The sequence below is a fragment of the Neoarius graeffei genome, chromosome 18 (assembly GCF_027579695.1).
Source record: "Neoarius graeffei isolate fNeoGra1 chromosome 18, fNeoGra1.pri, whole genome shotgun sequence".
In the NCBI taxonomy this organism is placed as follows: domain Eukaryota; kingdom Metazoa; phylum Chordata; class Actinopteri; order Siluriformes; family Ariidae; genus Neoarius; species Neoarius graeffei.
Window position 1 is genome coordinate 49367817 of NC_083586.1, and position 22117 is coordinate 49389933.

The window sequence follows — 22117 nt, forward strand, 5'->3', positions numbered from 1 at the left end:
CTAATCAGTTAGCTAGCTGTTGTGGTTGTTAGCTAATAAGCCAAGAAAGGAGTTAGCTCGTTAGCAAGTATCGATCTCAAACGCCTCATTATATTATATATAGGGCACTACACAGCGTGTACAAGGTACTACATTATGCCCTATGTAGTGCACTAAATACAGGGATAAGAAGGCTGATCAGGACGGAACCACTTATTTTGCTGCTATGCGTTATGAAGCAGAAAAGTATCCAGTGCGTTTATAACAACTGTACTTACCCCACGCGAGTTTTTAAATTTAATATTTTACTTTTAAACCACTAATATATGATTGATAATTTTCCAACTCCGTAACGTATTTTCAAAACGTTTACATCTTTCTTCTCTAGCTGTTTTTCTGTAATAGCCAAACAAAAATACCGCCAGCTAGACCGCTGTGACGTATTTCCGGTTGGTGCGTTTATGAGCGTAGTGACGACGCAGCATGTGCGCAGCCTGCACACAGTTAGTGCTGCGCAGTTTGATTCAGTTTAGTGAACCGATTCTTTTGAACAATTCGGGTTTTTTTCTCTTTTTTTTCCCCGCGTTTTTTCACTCCTATGGATTTTTTTTACAGCAGTTGTGGATCATGGAGCCTCTCAGTAGTTCCCAGAAGTTAGCATCAAATACTAGCAGTGCAGTAGAGCTGCAGCAGAATAAAACGTTTAAGGAATCGAATTGTTTATTATCAGCAAATCTGAATCATATCAGCATGTGTGTAAAAGCATGTTCATGGATTATCCCCACTGAGCTCTATATAAAATCTGGAGAGCTCATAACCGATTCCCCTCTGTAGAGACGAGTAAAGCCATCTGGCCGCCATCATACCTCTCCTATGGCGTGTATTTGTCTTGTGTGTCAAGAAAAGTATCTCCTGACCTTTTTTCCACCCTTTCATTACCTCCTCTTATTTTCTCACCTTTACCCACATTCCTTACATCTCTTTATCACACTCCGCTTCACTGTTGTTGTTTATTCTTTTCCAATTCAGTCTCTGATTATTTTTTGAACAACTCTTTTACTACTACAATTATTTCAACGGTTATTTCAGTTTTTCTCTTATACAGTGTGTCTTTCTCTTTCATATAGTTCTTCTTCCTTTCTTCCTATCTATCTATCTATCTATCTATCTATCTAGTATACGAACACAAATGCTGTACAATACTTCCATTCTATTTAGCACAGTTGTTGAAACAGGGGCAGCACAGTTAGTGTAGTGGTTAGCACTGTCGCCTCACAGCAAGAAGGTCCTGGGTTCGAGCCCCGTGGCCGGCGAGGGCCTTTCTGTGTGGAGTTTGCATGTTCTCCCCGTGTCTGCGTGGGTTTCCCCCACAGTCCAAATACATGCAGGTTAGGTTAACTGGTGACTCTAAATTGACCGTAGGTGTGAATGTGAGTGTGAATGGTTGTCTGTGTCTATGTGTCAGCCCTGTGATGACCTGGCGACTTGTCCAGGGTGTACCCCACCTCTCGCCCATAGTCAGCTGGGATAGGCTCCAGCTTGCCTGCAACCCTGTAGAACAGGATAAGCGGCTACTGATAATGGATGGATGGATGTTGAAACAGGATTATTTTCTCATGTTATTTGCCGTTTTCACTTCATTCTCACAACCACGTCTTAACAGTATTCATTGGTCATATTGGTCGCAAGCTGCATGAATATTGTAACAGTGAATTATCTCATCTCATCTCATCTCATTATCTCTAGCCGCTTTATCCTTCTACAGGGTCGCAGGCAAGCTGGAGCCTATCCCAGCTGACTACGGGCGAAAGGCGGGGTACACCCTGGACAAGTCGCCAGGTCATCACAGGGCTGACACATAGACACAGACAACCATTCACACTCACATTCACACCTACGGTCAATTTAGAGTCACCAGTTAACCTAACCTGCATGTCTTTGGACTGTGGGGGAAACCGGAGCACCCGGAGGAAACCCACGCGGACACGGGGAGAACATGCAAACTCCACACAGAAAGGCCCTCGCCGGCCCCGGGGCTCGAACCCAGGACCTTCTTGCTGTGAGGCGACAGCACTAACCACTACACCACACAGTGAATTATGTGATCAATAAATACTGTTAAGACATGACTGTAAGAATGAAGTGAAAATGGCAAATAACACGAGAAAATAATCCTGTTTCAACAACTGTACTAAATAGAAAGGAAGTATTGTACAGGCTTTGTGTTAATATGCTAAATAGATAGATAGATAGATAGATAGATAGATAGATAGATAGATAGATAGATAGATAGATAGATAGATAGATAGATAGAAATGAAGAACTGTATGAAAGAGAAAGATACACTGTATAAGAGAAAAACTGAAATAATCTCCTTTGAAATAATTATAGTAGTAAAAGATCCATTCAAAAAAATGATCAGAGACTAGACTGGAAAAGGAAAAAAATAACAGTGAAGCGGAGCGCGATAAAGATATGTAAGGAATGTGGGTAAAGGTGAGAAAATAAGAGGAGGTAATGAAAGGGAAAAAAGTCAGGAGATACTTTTCTTGGGGCAAATTTGATCAGATACGACGGTTTAACACATAAGCCAAATACACGCGATGGATGTGGTAAGATGGCAGCCAGATAACTCCACTCTGACGAGCCTATGAGCTCTCCAGATTTTATATAGAGCTCAGTGATTATCCCTCACTAAATTAGTAGATTTAGGGAAAGATAACAGATAATAGATTAGTCTAATAAAGATTTTGGCCTTTTCCGATTACATAAGATTATATTTAATTTCAGTGAGAGAATTTTGAAAGACAAAGACACATTGAACACCTGAAAGGAATGTATAATAATAATAATAACAAGTGTTGCGGGTGGCATGGTGGTGTAGTGGTTAGCGCTGTCGCCTCACAGCAAGAAGGTCCTGGGTTCGAGCCCCGGGGCCGGCGAGGGCCTTTCTGTGTGGAGTTTGCATGTTCTCCCCGTGTCCGCGTGGGTTTCCTCCGGGTGCTCCGGTTTCCCCCACAGTCCAAAGACATGCAGGTTAGGTTGACTGGTGACTCTAAATTGACCGTAGGTGTGAATGTGAGTGTGAATGGTTGTCTGTGTCTATGTGTCAGCCCTGTGATGACCTGGCGACTTGTCCAGGGTGTACCCCGCCTTTCGCCCGTAGTCAGCTGGGATAGGCTCCAGCTTGCCTGCGACCCTGTAGAAGGATAAAGCGGCTAGAGATGATGAGATGAGATGAACAAGTGTTGCCAGGCAAAACAAACCTCGCCCAGTAGTACTTATGATAAATATGAAGGAAGATATCGGGGAAAAAAATAGGTACCCTACTGGTCCATGTGGCTACTGCTTATAAATAAAATAGTTTTCTGATCCCATATCCATACAGTAAATATAGCATATATATTTATTCTATGAGGCAGTAGCCACAAAAATGATACGTAACCCAAAAACGAACAATTTAAAAATCAGAGAAGTAAAATATACTAAGTGTCTGGTCTTTATATTATTCTACTCTTACCTCTTACAGTTTTCGAAACTGAAACCTCCGAACCGAGGCTGACATACAGTACACACGCTGTCGCCATGACCCAAACTCTTATTTCCCAGAAATGGCCCAGTGCTAGAGCTCAGTGGAACTCACTTTCCTTCTGTAATAAGCATAAACATGTCTGAAAGCGATTTCTTTAGCCTAGTCCATTTATTTCGAACGGTGAACCGAATTGTATCCACTCACTGGCTATTTTAATCAGAACACGTATATGCGCATGCACAGTGCACAATTGTTACATTCTTACAGCACGATGACGTAGTGGCTAGCTCCTCTATATGAGGCAGTAGACACAACAAAAACAATTTTGACCTTTTTGATGACCTTGACCGGATGACCCTCAAAATATTGAAGGTTCTATTTGAGACCAATGCCCATCTATCCTGAAAGTTTCATGAAGATCGATCCAGCCGTTTTCCTGTCATATAGTTTACAAAAAAAAAAGAAAGAAACCTGACCGAAAACAATACTGTGCCCCCTGTTGGACTCTGTCTTGGGCTAGGTAATAATATTGGCTGGCTTTTTGTCATGGTATATCAGATATATTCCATTCAGCTACTCGTCTTCGACTCGTTCAATATCATACTAGCTGAATGGAATATATCTGATATACCACACACACACACACACACACACACAAAGCCAGCCGATATTATTTCATCTCATCTCATTATCTCTAGCCGCTTTATCCTTCTACAGGGTCGCAGGCAAGCTGGAGCCTATCCCAGCTGACTACGGGCGAAAGGCGGGGTACACCCTGGACAAGTCGCCAGGTCATCACAGGGCTGACACATAGACACAGACAACCATTCACACTCACATTCACACCTACGGTCAATTTAGAGTCACCAGTTAACCTAACCTGCATGTCTTTGGACTGTGGGGGAAACCGGAGCACCCGGAGGAAACCCACGCGGACACGGGGAGAACATGCAAACTCCACACAGAAAGGCCCTCGCCGGCCCCGGGGCTCGAACCCAGGACCTTCTTGCTGTGAGGCGACAGCGCTAACCACTACACCACCGTGCCGCCCCCGATATTATTTAAATATTATTATTCTATTCAAGTTGAGTTTGTGCTCTTGCAAATATTTTGCTCACACACTCATCTGGAGCTCTGCTTTTAGGCAGTGCCAAAATAATAATAATAATAATAAGACGAATAAGAATATCAACATTCAGTTCGTTTTTAATTGTCATCGCTTTTGCAGACATGGGGTTAAACAGTTGTAGGCCCACTACTACCTGACTCTCTTTCTTTTTCTTGTCTCTTTCTCTCACAGCATCATGTATTTTCTTAAAGGAAGACAAATCCTGAATGAACAAAAGCTTCCTTTTTAGCTCATTGACTTCACACAGTCTCAGAGAGAGAGAGAGAGAGAGAGAGAGAAAGTTTCATTGTAATTCATTGACTTGTTCAAAAATGCAGGGTTTAAAAAGGGAAAAGAAAAGAGCGGACATTCATGAGTACAGATGCCCTCTGTCCCAAAAAACAGCCACTGTGGGCCTTTTGTCTGTGCGGTGTTAAACGGTTTTAAAAGGAAGGGTTAACGCAATCCATCAAATTGTCTGAAATTGTAAGGAAATTTCTAAAAACCATATGGCCCGCAAGGGTTTGCGTGTTTCTCCGTGCACTGGGACGCACTGGTTTCAGTATGGCGCACTGCAGGAGGCTCTCTGTCCTCTCTCTCTCCTCTTTCTGTCCTCGCTCTGTCCTCTCTCTCTCCTCTGTCTCTCAGCCATTCACTCTGTCACAGCAGCCTTCATGCCTTTTAGGCCAAAATTACAGCCTCGTCTGTGTGCGAACAAAAAAGCAAGAGAGAAAAACTGGACCCAAACTTCGTGGTTTTTGTGGCTTCTTTTCTCCGCAGACTCCCAGATTGGTGTTTCTCACATAAATTTCAGGCCCGATGGCCAAAACACACGATGCCGGGTCAAAAAGCCGAGACACGCTTATAGAAGGAACAGAAAGAAGAAAGCAGAGCCAATCGCTTTGAAACAGAATAGAAACAATAGTAAGAATGCCAAGAAAACGAAAAAGGCAAGAAAGATGCGGCACTTAGCGTCTGCTAAAGAGTATGGCCAATTTTTTTTTCTTTCCCCCATTTTTTTTCTCCCAGTTAGTTAACTAGAATAACAAACGTGCCTAATGATGTAAAGATGCACCTGGCTAATAAGAACAAAAGAAAAACAAACAAACAAACAACACTTTCTTATACCGGATTTGTCCCCTTAAAGAAGGGCATGCGAGTTTTTCATCTGTGATTCTACAAATATTTAAATAATATTGGCTGGCGTTGAGTGGTATCTCATCTCGTTATCTCTAGCTGCTTTATCCTGTTCTACAGGGTCGCAGGCAAGCTGGAGCCTATCCCAGCTGACTACGGGCGAAAGGCGGGGTACACCCTGGACAAGTTGCCAGGTCATCACAGGGCTGATACAGAGACACAGACAACCATTCACACTCACATTCACACCTACGGTCAATTTAGAGTCACCAGTTAACCTAACCTGCATGTCTTTGGACTGTGGGGGAAACCGGAGCACCCGGAGGAAACCCACGCGGACACGGGGAGAACATGCAAACTCCGCACAGAAAGGCCCTCGCCGGCCACGGGGCTCGAACCCGGACCTTCTTGCTGTGAGGCGACAGCGCTAACCACTACACCACCGTGCCGCCCGCGTTGAGTGGTATATCAGATATATTCCATTCAGCTAGCATGATATTAAATGAGTTGAAGACGAGTAGCTGAATGGAATATATCTGATATACCATGAAAAAAAGCCAGCCAATATTCTCATCTCATGTCATTATCTCTAGCTGCTTTATCCTTCTACAGGGTCGCAGGCAAGCTGGAGCCTATCCCAGCTGACTACGGGCGAAAGGCGGGGTACACCCTGGACAAGTTGCCAGGTCATCACAGGGCCAGCCAATATTATTATTATTATTATTATTATTATACATACACATTCCTTTTACGTGTTCAATGCGTCTTTCTGTTTCAAAATTTTCTCAAAATCTTCCGTATATCCTTGACTTGCAAGTGACGTCAAAGCCAATTAGAAACTCGGATGTCGGCCATGTTGGTGGATATAGAAATGCAGGGTCAAGCGACATTCCATACAAAACACTATAATCACGTGTGCACAACTGTCTTTGTTTGTCCACTGCTTTAAGCGTTCTTTTAGCTACGCCATATCTTTGTGCTGGATATGGTTGTAGTCACAACAGTACTCGTGACCGTGGTAAATTCAGATTTTTTTAGAATTGCATCCGTGATTCGGAAAGAGGGCGAGGAAACTCTGAGGCTTAGTACGGAGAGGAGAAGAGACGAGCACGGCTGAACATCGGCAGGGCTGATCTAACAGAGGCTAAAACCAAAACAGCTCGTGTTTGCCGTCATCATTTTATCTCAGATGAGATTCAAAAGCTCTCTCGATAATATCATGGAAGAATTTTATTTCGTGTTGCTAGAATTTTGCTATAAAATGAGCGTTCTCTCTTGTCGTGGTTCAGTCGGTCGTTGTTATAATTTTAACACGTGTATTACCATTTCGCTTTGAGGCACGCCAGCAAAATTATACGATCATACTGGGCACCCGCTCAGAACATGGGCTATGTTTCGTCCAAGGTCGGACTTGAGTCTTCAGCAGCCGAACGACACGAAAGCGCTCAAAAGAGAAAGAAGACAGCTGAATTAGCAGAAGCTACATGTGGTATCTCGCACTTGGAGTTCCAAGACACCATGGTTGAAGCTGAGAAATTAATGCCAGATCAGCTCATTTTGACTGAAACAAAGTAATTTTGAAACGTCCATAAATTTAAGATTTCCTCTTTGAAACAGATCAGTCCGATGTTGGTGAATCGTCTGTTGTTTACACACAGAAGTAAACTAAATGCAAAATAAGCCCTAACTTATCCTTGCAAGTACAACTGCTTTATCATCATTGACTGGTTTAATTAATAAGTTATTTACCCATCCAGAGACAAAGAAGTTATCGGCTTCCGTGGACTTGTAAGCCTTCGTTTGAGATTTGTCGATTCACGAAGTCAGCCAAACCAGATAGAACGCGATATCTGGGTACTTGATGGTCAGTAGAAGCGTCTTATCTTCAGAAAAATCAGACTTTTTGAAATAATATGGGTCAAAACCACACATCTATTTTCTCTTTGTATCGAATCTTCACTCGACCTTTCAAATCATGGTAATAGTGAGAAAATTCAGCGTTGTTTACAGACACGCTTTCAGTGGCCGCCATCTGAGTTGCTTTGTATATCCACCATCATGGCGGATGCTCATGATGTAGCACGGTTTGATCACGTGGTTGCAAGTCAAGGAAAATAAAGCAACCCTGGCGGCCATGTTTGTTTACAAATTGTCCCAGTTGCTTGCTAGTGCAGAAAAAAAGCCAGACAATATTATTATTTCTCACCTCATCTCATTATCTCTAGCCGCTTTATCCTTCTACAGGGTCGCAGGCAAGCTGGAGCCTATCCCAGCTGACTACGGGCGAAAGGCGGGGTACACCCTGGACAAGTCGCCAGGTCATCACAGGGCTGACACATAGACACAGACAACCATTCACACTCACATTCACACCTACGCTCAATTTAGAGTCACCAGTTAACCTAACCTGCATGTCTTTGGACTGTGGGGGAAACCGGAGCACCCGGAGGAAACCCACGCGGACACGGGGAGAACATGCAAACTCCGCACAGAAAGGCCCTCGCCGGCCACGGGGCTCGAACCCGGACCTTCTTGCTGTGAGGCGACAGCGCTAACCACTACACCACCGTGCCGCCCTATTATTATTATTATTATTATTATTATTATTATACATATGCATTTGATGGCACAGTTATAGATTTTACAAAAAGTTAAGAACAGGAGTGTTATTTACCAATATCCAATGCGCTCGCTAGTGTAGAAGTTTTACGTGTAATACGTATCTTCTGGGGGGCGGCACGGTGGTGTAGTGGTTAGCGCTATGGCCTCACAGCAAGAAGGTCCTGGGTTCGAGCCCCGGGGCCGGCGAGGGCCTTTCTGTGTGGAGTTTGCATGTTCTCCCCGTGTCCGCGTGGGTTTCCTCCGGGTGCTCCGGTTTCCCCCACAGTCCAAAGACATGCAGGTTAGGTTAACTGGTGACTCTAAATTGACTGTAGGTGTGAGTGTGAATGGTTATCTGTGTCTATGTGTCAGCCCTGTGATGACCTGGCGACTTGTCCAGGGTGTACCCCGCCTTTCGCCCATAGTCAGCTGGGATAGGCTCCAGCTTGCCTGCGACCCTGTAGAAGGATAAAGCGGCTAGAGATAATGAGATGAGATGAGACGTATCTTCTGGCATTTTCAATTCACTACGACAGTTTACTGCGAGCGCCGCCGGCGAACCAAGAAATGCTCATGCGCAGCAGAAAGCTTTCTCAGTGAATATTCGCATCAGCTCCGATGTGTGACGTCATGTTGTCTTGACAACCATGCAATATCGTAAACCATATTCAACGCTCATTGTCCATTGGGTAGTGACATAATACACGTAGGAAAAGTGACACGCTAACTATATCGCATGCTGTCAAACCAAATGAATGAAACCCGCTAGAAGGGAATAGAACATGTGTTTTTATTCCATCGAAAAAGTGTCCTGTATGGATAATACTACATTATATCACATGAAAAAACATGTGAAGATGCATTTTAGCTTGTAAAAAAATATAAGCTATGTGACGTTAGGTAAATAACACCAGAGCACAATGGGAGAGAGAAATTCCAATCTAATGATAATAAGGAAATAAATTCACAAACCCTAAATGAGAGCAGAAAAAATCCTGATGTGGAAATAAATGAATTATGTTGAGGAATACATGTCGCCTAAATTTATAAATAAATGAATCATCAAGTGAATATAATAGAAACGTGCGAAAATAAATGTAGAAATAGGTCTAAATGAGTCACGTGAAAACAATTAAGCAGGTGTTTAAAAAAAAAGAAGGGTGAAACATGGCGGCGGCATGGTGGTGTAGTGGTTAGCGCTGTCGCCTCACAGCAAGAAGGTCCGGGTTCGAGCCCCGTGGCCGGCGAGGGCCTTTCTGTGTGGAGTTTGCATGTTCTCCCCGTGTCCGCGTGGGTTTCCTCCGGGTGCTCCGGTTTCCCCCACAGTCCAAAGACATGCAGGTTAGGCTAACTGGTGACTCTAAATTGACCGTAGGTGTGAATGTGAGTGTGAATGGTTGTCTGTGTCTATGTGTCAGCCCTGTGATGACCTGGCGACTTGTCCAGGGTGTACCCCGCCTTTCGCCCGTAGTCAGCTGGGATAGGCTCCAGCTTGCCTGCGACCCTGTAGAAGGATAAAGTGGCTAGAGATGATGAGATGAGATGAGATGAGTGAAACATGGCATGTGAAGGTCATGTGACATTTTGACCAGGATCTGGTCATGATTACAGATTCATTAAAAATAAACAAACAAACAAATCCATGGGTTAAGGCTTTTATCATCATTTAATTTGTTATCAAATGCAATTAAATCATTCTTGTTCATTAGAAATCACTATAGGTCAGATCAAATGGCCATCATGTAAGCTAACAGGAGCAACATCATCATCATCATCATTGGGAAGAAGAATAAAAATGAGGACAACTTCAAGAATTTGTAAATAATTCGTTTTATTCTCAAGCACATTAAAACAGAATGGGTCTATAAAATAAAAAAGAGAAATGCCTAGAAGTAAGGCACTTGTCGAGGTATATAACAGGTTTTAATCCAACAATATTCTCCAACCAATGCCGGGGTGGCCCTATATTTAGCCGGGACCATCCCCGGCCCAAACCATCAATGGTGGCCTGCTTGGAGCATGGGGAAAATAATTTTCACTAATTTTGGTCACTGATCTTATTCTTGCATTAATCATCAATTCAACTGCACTCTGCATTTTCACATGGCAGCCCAGACGCCGACAGCATCGCAGCAGATTAAATAGGCGCTACCAAATAAGGAAATTCTCCCCTCCCCTCTATTGCAGTTGGTTTGGTCCAAGACTCCTCCTCTGTATTGCGGGGAACTTAAACAACATTGGCGCGAAACAGCGCGCGTCAGTGATGGAGGGCAGAAAGAGGCCAGGTGGAACCGAAAGGGCGAAGCTTAAAAAGAGGAAGGAGGTGGCAGCAAAATGTGCCAAATTGACAGATATGTTCTCAAGACCAGCTGGTAGGTTACGAAAGATATGGAGTATGATAACCCTGTTTGTCGATTTTATCAGTCTATGCTAGGCCTATAATGTGTCGATAGTTTGCGATGTCAATTCAGCTTTTTGATGTCATGTGAAATCTCGCAATTTACACGGTATAGATGTGGTGTATGTCTTAATTCTAAGAAGAACCGGACATTGCTTTACATCCCAGTTATTAACAATTTTAGATGAACAGGTCCCAAATGTGCTGTTGCGCGTTATTTCCTCATCCAGCCTATTTCATCTCGCTGTCACACCGTGCATTTCCACAGGCGTGCACACATTGTGGTTATGAACACACAGGCCTAGAAGTCATATTTGATGTTAAATAATTGTTGTTAAATATATAACTTAGAAGAGGTGTATGCCAATATTCTAAGCAGAATCGAACACTTGCTTTAGCCTACATTTCATTTAACCATTTTTGAGTTGCCTAATGCGCCCTCACGCTTTATCTGCCGGTTGCTGAGTACCCGGCATTGTTGATTTGCCATTATTTTCGAGGCGTATGCGGCATGTAATGCACAAGCATTGGTTCAAATGCACGCGAGAACCTATATTGTTAAAGTGAAGTGAAGTGAAGTTTACCTGAATTTAAACCAAATAAAAAGCATTGTGAAAGAACAGTTATTTGTTTTATCTTTTTTAATGTACTCAAATTCCTCCTCCATTTCAAAGTGGCCTGAATGTGAATTAAACTCCCGGACTGAAAACAGGGCCCACTCCGGCCCTGTCTCCAACTCTCATTATACAAACAGGATCAACTTAATCGGTCATAAATACCCGTAGATGAGTTCAGTCATTTGTTCTCTTTCATCAGAATCTTATAAAGACCATAAAACAAAACAAACCCCACATAGAAAGTTGAAAGTGAAACGACATGGACATGGACACAGCATTAGGAAATGTGAGAGGCTCTTAATCCATGATAATATAAACAGAACAAGAATATTAATTTTTTTTAAAAATGCAAAATTATGGGAGTCTGACATTTATTTTTTTCGCTCCACCCAGGTGATCGCATCATCCATCAGTCATCCACGTCTATTTCCACATCCTCGTCTTCAGAGTTGGTGTGACTTGTGTGGTCTGAAAAGGACGACGACGTGGCGTGCACCAAGCGCAGTGTGTGTGCGCTGTGCAGCTCGTGTCTGAGCTGAGAGGACCACTGGGTCCCCATGTGTCCCTTGCTTTCTGTAGCACTTCCTTCCAGCTCCCCCAGAGCGGCCGTTTCCTCTAAAGTCACGGTTCCCACTGCTCTGGCCGACTCCACGTCTGCTTTCAGCTCCTCCATATCCCGCTTTAGTTTGGCGCGGCGGTTCTGGAACCAGGTGATGACCTGTGCGTTGGTTAACGCCAGTTGCTGTGTGAGCTGGTCCCGGTCCACGGGAGATAAATACTTCTGACGCAAAAACCATTTCTCTAGCTCGTAGATCTGGTGGTGTGTGAACGCAGTCCTGGACTTTCTGCGCTTTTTCAGGTTGCTCCTTTGACCAAAGACACTGAGTCCTTCTCTGCCTGCTAAAAAAAACACACATTTGTTTTATTAGTCAGATGAAATTTTATGTCTGAATAACACCTGAGGCTGAGATGTTGGCTTGTTGGTTGGAAAACAGAGCGGAAAAGTAGACCAAAGTAAATGTTCCAGATTTATTCCATAACTAAAGAGATGTATACATACGGTATATACATACTACTAACACTTATTATTTCTGTTGTCGCTCAGCTTCTGTAGCTGGAGATGAAATAAAGATGCCAGCTGTTCACAACCAGTGAACTAATCTGCAGAGGTGGACAGTAACAAAGTACATTTCCTACTTTTTGGGTATCTATACTTGGAGTATTATTTGTTTTGGAAACTTGTGACTTTAACTTCACTACATTTGAAAGACAAATATCGTACTTTTCACTCCACTACATTTCTATCAAGGTCCTTGTTACTCGTTACTATGAAGCAGCTTTGAAAGTGGATGTTTTTTCTTTTTCTTTTCTAAAACATGATTGTTTTTTTTTCCACACGTGACACTGAGACAGCCGATCAGTAATCACTAGGGTCACGTCATGTCCATAGACTATAAAATCAAGATCAGTGATTTCTCAGCAGCGTTATTTAACACCATCAGTTGATGGCAGAATGAGAGGAGGCGGTTCTTCTGGGGAATGAACGCACACACCCATGAACGCACACACCCATGGCCCACGAACCCATGATTCAGTTTTCTGAAAGGAGTAAAGATTCATTTTGTTTTAAATGTTTGTTTTGAGGGCGGCACGGTGGTGTAGTGGTTAGCGCTGTTGCCTCACAGCAAGAAGGTCCTGGGTTCGAGCCCCGGGGCCGGCGAGGGCCTTTCTGTGTGGAGTTTGCATGTTCTCCCCGTGTCCGCGTGGGTTTCCTCCGGGTGCTCCGGTTTCCCCCACAGTCCAAAGACATGCAGGTTAGGTTAACTGGTGACTCTAAATTGACCGTAGGTGTGAATGTGAGTGTGAATGGTTGTCTGTGTCTATGTGTCAGTCCTGTGATGACCTGGCGACTTGTCCAGGGTGTACCCCGCCTTTCGCCCGTAGTCAGCTGGGATAGGCTCCAGCTTGCCTGCGACCCTGTAGAACAGGATAAAGCGGCTACAGATAATGAGATGAGATGTTTGTTTTGTTTGTCGAAAATGAACCACATCACGGCCTACAAAAACTCACCGTCCGACCTGCGGAAGCATATTGAGGGATGTAAACGTTTTATTCCAAGAGAAAGCTTGCAACGAAGTTGTCTGTGCTTTTAGAGCTAGCGATAACGTTGCAATAGCTATGCAGTCTGGTTAGTCAAAAGACTTTCTATGGATTTGCCCGCCAAGTTATTTAGCCTTGTCCATGGCTAACATTTACACATAGCTTGTTAACTTGGACACAGTTAGCATGTAAAAACGGAGTTACACTAACATGAATAACGTTAACTTATCTGAAGTCATAATCTTGCCAAGTAAACAATGTAGAAATCTTTCTTTTCTAGTAGCGTTAGCTACCCAATATGATTTTGAGTTTGAAAAGAGTTTGCTAGCATGTCAGGTGGAGCTTCACTGACTAGCTAGCTTAACGTTAAACCACCATGACGGCACAGCACGCGTTCATTTTGTGAATTCACATTTCTGTCTTTGGTAACGGCATTAGGTTTTGTAAGTGTTGTGGCAACGATGCGTTGACAGAAAATGTACTTTTAATACGTAAGTATTTTTAAAAGCAAGTACTTCAGTACTTTAACTTAAGTAAAAATTTGACTGGACAACTTTCACTTGTATCGGAGTAACATTTGACCAGTGGGATCTGTACTTTAAGTAATGAACTTGGGTACTTTGTCCACCTCTGCTAATCTGACACCATTAACATTCCAGCACCTTTCTGAGTATTCTAGCTGTTCCAAGTCGGGCTGTTTTCTGTAAGCGTTCTACCCTGATGTTTACCCCTATTTTTTTTTTATCCAATTTTCAGTCTGTTGACTGACTGTACCTAGTGCACCCACACTAACTGGTATTACACTACCGTTCAGAAGTTTGGGGTCACCCAGACAATTTTGTGTTTTCCATGAAAAGTCACACTTTTATATTTACCACCATAAGTTGTAAAATGAATAGAAAATATAGTCAAGACATTTTTCTGGCCATTTTGAGCATTTAATCGACCCCACAAATGTGATGCTCCAGAAACTCAATCTGCTCAAAGGAAGGTCAGTTTTATAGCTTCTCTAAAGAGCTCAACTGTTTTCAGCTGTGCTAACATGATTGTACAAGGGTTTTCTAATCATCCATTAGCCTTCTGAGGCAATGAGCAAACACATTGTACCATTAGAACACTGGAGTGAGAGTTGCTGGAAATGGGCCTCTATACACCTATGGAGATATTGCACCAAAAACCACACATTTGCAGCTAGAATAGTCATTTACCACATTAGCAATGTATAGAGTGGATTTCTGATTAGTTTAAAGTGATCTTCATTGAAAAGAACAGTGCTTTTCTTTCAAAAATAAGGACATTTCAAAGTGACCCCAAACTTTTGAACGGTAGTGTACATCCACCTTCTTCATATACCATACCACAGTCTTTTTTTTTATCTCTCTTGCCAAGTCTTCATATCTTTCCTGTTTTTCCTTTTCTTTATCACAAACTCTTATGATGATGATGATGATTATTACCTCGCCTGCGATGGAGTAAGTGGGGCGAGGTATTGTTTTCGGTTGGGTTTCTTTGTTTTTTTTTGTAAACAATACTACGTTTACAAAAATGGCTGGATCAATCTCCATGAAACTTTCAGGATAGATAGGCATTGGTCTCAAATAGAACCTCCAACATTTTGAAGGTCATCCAGTCAAGGTCACAAAAAAGGCCAAAATCATTTTTGTTGTGTCTACTGACTCATATAGAGCCATTATGTCATCATGCTGTAAGAATGTAACAATTGTGCACTGCGCATGCGCATATACGTGTTCCGATTAAAATGGCCAGTGAGTGGATACAATTCGGTTCACCGTTCGAAATAAATGGACTAGGCTAAAGAAATCGCTTTCAGACATGTTTATGCTTATTACACAGGGAAAGTGTGTTCCACTGAGCTCTAGCGCCGGGCCATTTCCGGGAAATAAGAGTTTGGGTCATGGCGACAGTGTGTGTGTCAGCCTCAGTTCGGAGGTTTCAGTTTCGAAAACTGTAAGAGATAAGAGTAGAATAATATAAAGTACAGACACTTGATATATTTTACTTCTCTGATTTTTTTAATTGTTCATTTTTGGATTACGCTTCATTTTTGTGGCTACTGCCTCATAAAGTAAATATATATGCCATATTTACTGTATGGACATGGGATCAGAAAACTATTTTATTTATAAGCAGTAGCCACATGGACCCGTAGGGTACCTATTTTTTTCCCGATATCTTCCTTCATATTTATCATAAGTGCTACTGGGCGAGGTTTGTTTTGCCTGGCGACATTTATTATTATTGAATTAAGTTTTGAACATTTTCAAACGATTATTACAAGAAGTAACAAGAATAGCATAATGGTGTCAAAATGAAAATTATTTTTAGAAATTATTTTTATTATTATTATTTTTTACATTTATTTTTCTTTACCCTGCTTTTTCCATGTTATCATTCATTACCAATGTTTATTATTGTTCTACAGTATTGTCCAGGTAGGAAAATAATTCAATTTGCCCATCATCATCATCATCATCAACAATAAACATTTCTGTGACCAACTTGTTAGCTGTATGTTGTGTCATCATTATCATCTTTTTCTTCTTCTTGTAGTTAGTTACTGAACCAATTTTGAACATTTTTCAAATGATGATTATAAGAAGTAGCAAGAATAGCATATTGGTGTCAAAATGAAAATGATTTTTTTTATTATTATTATTTTTTTTTTTAAATATATTTCCCTTTACCCTGCTTTTTCCATGTTATCATTCATTACTAATGTTTATTATTGTTCTACAGCATTGTCCAGGGAGGAAAATAATTCAATCTGTTTCTCATCATCATCATCAGCAGCAGCAACAACAACAACAACAATAAACATTTCTGTGACCAATTTGTTAGTTGTATGTCGTATCATCATCATCTCTTCTTTTTCTTCTTCCACGTTATCTTCCTCATAATAATAATAATAATAATAATAATAATAGTTATTGAATCAATTTTGAAAATTTTTCAAATGATGATTATAAGAAGTAGCAAGAATAGCATATTGGTGTCAAAATGAAAATGATTTTTTTAAATATTCTCATCTCATCTCATTATCTGTAGCCACTTTATCCTGTTCTTTTATGTTATCATTCATTACTAATGTTTTTTATTGTTCTACAGTATTGTCCATGGAGGAAAATAATTAATTGTTTATCATCATCAGCAGCAGCAATAAACGTTTCTGTGACCAATTTGTTAGTTGTATGTTGTGTCATCATCATCATAATAATAATAGAACCAATTTTGAACATCTTTTTATATATATATATATATATAAAAAACTTTTTAATGTATTTCTCTTTACCCTGCTTTTTCCATGTTATCATTCATGACTAATGTTTATTATTGTTCTACAGTATTGTCCATGGAGGAAAATAATTAATTGTTTATCATCATCATCATCATCATCACCTTCCTCATAATAATAATAATAATAATAATAATAATAGAACCAATTTTAAACATCTTTATATATATATATATATATATATATATATATATATATATATATATATATATAAACTTTTTAATGTATTTCTCTTTACCCTGCTTTTTCCATGTTATCATTCATGACTAATGTTTATTATTGTTCTACAGTATTGTCCATGGAGGAAAATAATTCATTGTTTATCATCATCATAATCATCAGCAATAAACGTTTCTGTGACCAATTTGTTAGTTGTATGTTGTGTCGTCATCATCATCATCATCATCATCATCATCATCTTCCTCATAATAATAATAGAACCAATTTTGAACATCTTTATATATATATATATATATATATATATATATATATATATATATATATATATATGAATAACTTTTTAATGTATTTCTCTTTACCCTGCTTTTTCCATGTTATCATTCATTACTAATGTTTATTATTGTTCTACAGTATTGTCCATGGAGGAAAATAGTTCATTTTGTTTATCATCATCATCATCATCATCATGCCCTTCTTCCTCCCTGAGGCTTACCCTGCGCTGCTTGGAGCGCACCCAGCTCCAGCCCCCTGAAGGTTCTCCTCGCCAGCTCCTGCAGGGCGCACAGCGGTGACGTCTGCCTCACCGGAGACGTGACGCGGTGCTTCACGCGCACAGGTGAAGTCAGGTGAGCGCGCGCGCCTCCGCTCGGCTTCCCGAGAATGTCCGCGATGCTGAACGGCGTGAGGGGTTTGCTCGCGCTCGCGGGAGGCGGAAGTCGCTCTAACGGGTTTGGCTCGCAGCCCTCGCGAATCACCTTGTTCATGCTGAGCTTGGCGGAGGGCATGAGATCAGAAGCGGGGTTCATTCCGGAACGCCTTCATTCATCCACAGCGCGCGCACTCCTCTTTAATGATGTCACCCACACTAAGTTGTAGGTTCGAAGAGAAAATCAAATCAAATAGTTCCAGTAGGTTCTGAAGTCTCATCTCTTGCTCATTGGGCACTTTGGAAAGAACATGGTGCAGTTAGAGGTTCTTTAATTAGCAGGAAGGTCCAGAAGGAGGAGTTCCACTCAATAAAACCTTCACCACAGCGCTGCTGGATTCTGCAATCTGATTGGTCAGGAGGTCTTGATTAATTTTCCACTACAGCAGTTTGACAATAGCGCAGATCACATGTTTATACTAATGCACTCATTAGAACGTTTTATGGTTTGGATAATAACAACTTCTAGACTGGTACCAAAATTCAAAAAAGTGCTTATTTAAGGAGTTAAAGGCATTTTTGAGACAAAGTCGGCAAACAGTCTTATTTTGTCAATTTGGGTGTGCCGAATTCAAATCTGCAATATGCCGAGCTCTATCTGACCTCTGTTGACCTCTAGAGGTCATTGAACTTTGGGCCTGTAAACGTCTCAGCTGAACCCAGTTTCTCAGCTTTCTAAGGAATGAAATGTACGAAAATGATTAATGAAGTTAGCAAATGGCCTTGTTTGTTAAATGTTTGGGTGCTGAATTCATTTTTCATTTGTAAAACGACATATGACCTCTGATAACCTCAAGGTCATTAAACTTGGCCTACAGGCCTATGCATTTAACGGCATTTTTAAACTGACTTTACTCTCCCAAAAAGAATATGAACAGACAAAAAACAAACAGAAAGGATCAAATACAACATTAAATGCCAGTCCATGTACATGTGACTTACTTTTCACAATGAGAATGCCTCGGCGATCACCTTACATAACATTGCATTACATTTAGCGGTTATTGTTTATACAAAGCTACTGAAAAAAGGACAGATTCAGCAGCATACAAAATGTGGGGGCATACAGGGTATACAGGTTAATCAGGGTTAGTATATATGAGAGTTTTTTTCTTTGTTTTTTGTAAAGGCTTTACCCCGTTTAAAACAAAACAAAAAACAAACAACAAAGAAAAAAACTCTCATATATACTAACCCCGGCGGCACGGTGGTGTAGTGGTTAGCGCTGTCGCCTCACAGCAAGAAGGTCCTGGGTTCGAGCCCCGGGGCCGGCGAGGGCCTTTCTGTGTGGAGTTTGCATGTTCTCCCCGTGTCCGCGTGGGTTTCCTCCGGGTGCTCCGGTTTCCCCCACAGTCCAAAGACATGCAGGTTAGGTTAACTGGTGACTCTAAATTGACCGTAGGTGTGAATGTGAGTGTGAATGGTTGTCTGTGTCTATGTGTCAGCCCTGTGATGACCTGGCGACTTGTCCAGGGTGTACCCCGCCTTTCGCCCGTAGTCAGCTGGGATAGGCTCCAGCTTGCCTGCGACCCTGTAGAAGGATAAAGCGGCTACAGATGATATGAGATGAGATATACTAACCCTGATTAACCTGTATACCCTGTATGCCCCCACATTTTGTATGCTGCTGAATCTGTCCTTTTTTCAGTAGCTTTGTATAAACAATAACCGCTAAATGTAATGCAATGTTATGTAAGGTGATCGCCTAGGCATTCTCATTGTGAAAAGTAAGTCACATGTACATGGACTGGCATTTAATGTTGTATTTGATCCTTTCTATTTGTTTTTTGTCTGTTCATATTCTTTTTGGGGGAGTAAAGTCAGTTTAAAAATGCCGTTAAATGCATAGGCCTGTAGGCCAAGTTTAATGACCTTGAGGTTATCAGAGGTCATATGTCGTTTTACAAATGAAAAATGAATTCAGCACCCAAACATTTAACAAACAAGGCCATTTGCTAACTTCATTAATCATTTTAGTACATTTCATTCCTTAGAAAGCTGAGAAACTGGGTTCAGCTGAGACGTTTACAGGCCCAAAGTTCAATGACCTCTAGAGGTCAACAGAGGTCAGATAGAGCTCGGCATATTGCAGATTTGAATTCGGCACACCCAAATTGACAAAATAAGACTGTTTGCCGACTTTGTCTCAAAAATGCCTTTGGGTGTCACAATTCTGGATTTTGGTACCAGTCTATTCAGGACACGCTGTTAAATAATCAACTTTGGGGTGATAACAGTAAGTCGACTTTGTGTTGGGCTTCATCAGCCATATTTTAGTCTTTTATTCCCATTCCAACATGTTTTTTAGTTTAAGGTAGTAGGTAGATAGATAAATAAATAAGCTGAAATACAACAAAAATACAGACGGCACGGTGGTGCACTGGTTAGCACTGTCGCCTCATACAGTAGCAAGCAGGTCCTGGGTTCAAGCCTAGCAGATGGCGAAGGACTTTCTGTGTGGAGTTTGCATGTTCTCCCCATGTCTGCATGGGTTTCCTCCGGTTTCTAATTGGTGACTCTAAGCCCATGTTTACATTAGACCATATCAGCGGATCATCAGATTAACGTTTTTAAAACGATTAGTGTGCACACAGCAACACCAATACATGATTTGCGTGCACACAGCAACACCAATACACGGATATGCTCGGCTCCGCAGGCATCCTGCGCTCCAAATCACTCCGCCCTGAACAGCGAGTGCCCTCTGGAGGGTGCGCACTCCAGCCCTGCGCAGCTCACAGAGCGCGCGAGTGAAGTGCACAAGCTGTGATTCGGGACTGAGCCGCTGTGTGTGTGATCCCAGCGCATATCACTTACCACTTGCAAGTGGAAGGATGGCAAGCCTAAAGACAATCATAACTACACAATGGGCAGTATTTGCATCAGTATTTTCATACTTTTATACTCTTTAATGAAAGGTGATACAAGGCGGAAGTCTGCGCCGTTTTTCAGCAGTCGCGTCACATGACCAACGCCAGCGAATCAGGAAGGTGGATGTCACAGTGACGTTGTCCAATGACGATGCCAGCTAGAGCTCAGCACAGCGTATCCGCGTATTCTCAATGTTTACACAGCACCGGAGCTGACATGATCTGGATTGAATACGTGGACCCTGGCGGATTCCCGTTTCCCGGCGTTTCCAGGCGTTTTAATGTAAACGGACAGTGCATCCGCGAAGAAAACGAGACAGATACAGTCTAATGTAAACTTGGCCTAAATTGACCGTGAGTGTGAATGGTTGTTTGTCTCTGTGATGGCCTGGAGCAGGGGCGTATCACCTGCGGGGGATGCGTACGTTTCATCCCCCCCACTTTTGTTGAAACACAATTTCATCCCCCGCACTTTTGTCAGATTAAAATGACATCATTATGAAAATTATACAGCTACTATAAAATGTGTAACAAGGAAGTAAACTATTGCCATAACGTTAGACAAAAAACAGCCACGCAACGGACTCAAAACAGTTTTTCTCACCCGACCAATCAGCAGTTGCGTGAATATAATAGCCAGTTTGCGTAGCATGCCGAAAGCGCTCAATAATACAGTATCTGTCTGCAGAGCTGCAGAGCCAACACCAGTTTTACCGCTCCTGATTCACTGTTCCAGGTTTGACGTCGCATGCGGTGCTTACTGTGCCTGGCTCTGCGGCTCTGCAGACAGACCCTTCTCAAAGCGCTTGCGATGCCGTCGTTCAAACAGTTGTCCCAGGCGCCATGCCCTAAAAGATTGTGTTAATAGTAGTTACCAGTTGTAAAGTCAGTTGAGGCAAGTTTTTTATTACGAGTGTGTGTGTTTGTACCAAGTCTACTTTTCATGCATTATAACTGCTTATCACTTTTTAGAAGAGTTTTTCAATTGAGATTTAAAGGCATTTCAAATCGAATGAATGTTCAATAATTGTTGTACAGTAATGTTATTTGGCCATTAAGTGTTTGTTGTATGTGTAGTCTATTGCATCATTTTCAAATTTTATGCATTAAACCTGATGTAATGCATGATGCAAACAAGTTTTGTACACGAGTTTGAATAATTAAAGACATTAAAAGCAGGAACTGCCTCGTCTTATTTGAATGCTATACTAAAGAGGTCCTTCCAGGATGCTGCGCTTCTCCAACATGAACTGATTAGCCATGCCTCCTGCTCACACAAAGCGATCCCAGTCCAAACTGTTATGCATGATGGTGTATGATCTATACACTGTGTATGACTTCTTGGGCTATGTGAAGTTTTTGGTTTTGTTTATATCAGTGTATACCAGTGTAGGCAGCAATACTAACATCTCTGTTATAGAACAGTATCCTGTTACCTAGAATTATCACTCAATACTTTTTGCCTTCACTTACTGAATAATTACATAGCCCTGGGAGTAACAACACCAAAACCCAACATGATAGATCTCTGCATGAAATGCAGAACTTGGCTGGAGTCAACTGGATTTATAGGTTT

At 41.7% G+C, this 22117-nt stretch overlaps 2 protein-coding genes across 2 annotated transcripts in view; both read right to left on the reverse strand.

Annotated features, from left to right (window-relative positions):
* The window catches only part of cenpk (centromere protein K), a 39969-nt gene extending 39538 nt beyond the window's left edge, over positions 1 to 431 (reverse strand). Inside the window, exon 1 of the mRNA XM_060898964.1 lies at positions 258 to 431. The gene's annotated coding sequence lies outside the window, so the exon portion shown is untranslated. The remainder of the gene's footprint in view (positions 1 to 257) is intronic.
* Positions 432 to 11781: 11350 nt separating this feature from the next.
* Positions 11782 to 17771, reverse strand: lbx1b (ladybird homeobox 1b). Its single transcript, XM_060898294.1, has 2 exons — positions 17459 to 17771; positions 11782 to 12269 (listed from the first exon to the last, which is right to left on the reverse strand). Exons 1-2 carry the CDS (start codon positions 17769 to 17771, stop codon positions 11782 to 11784), a joined length of 801 nt encoding a protein of 266 aa, XP_060754277.1.
* Between the last annotated feature and the right edge of the window lie 4346 nt (positions 17772 to 22117).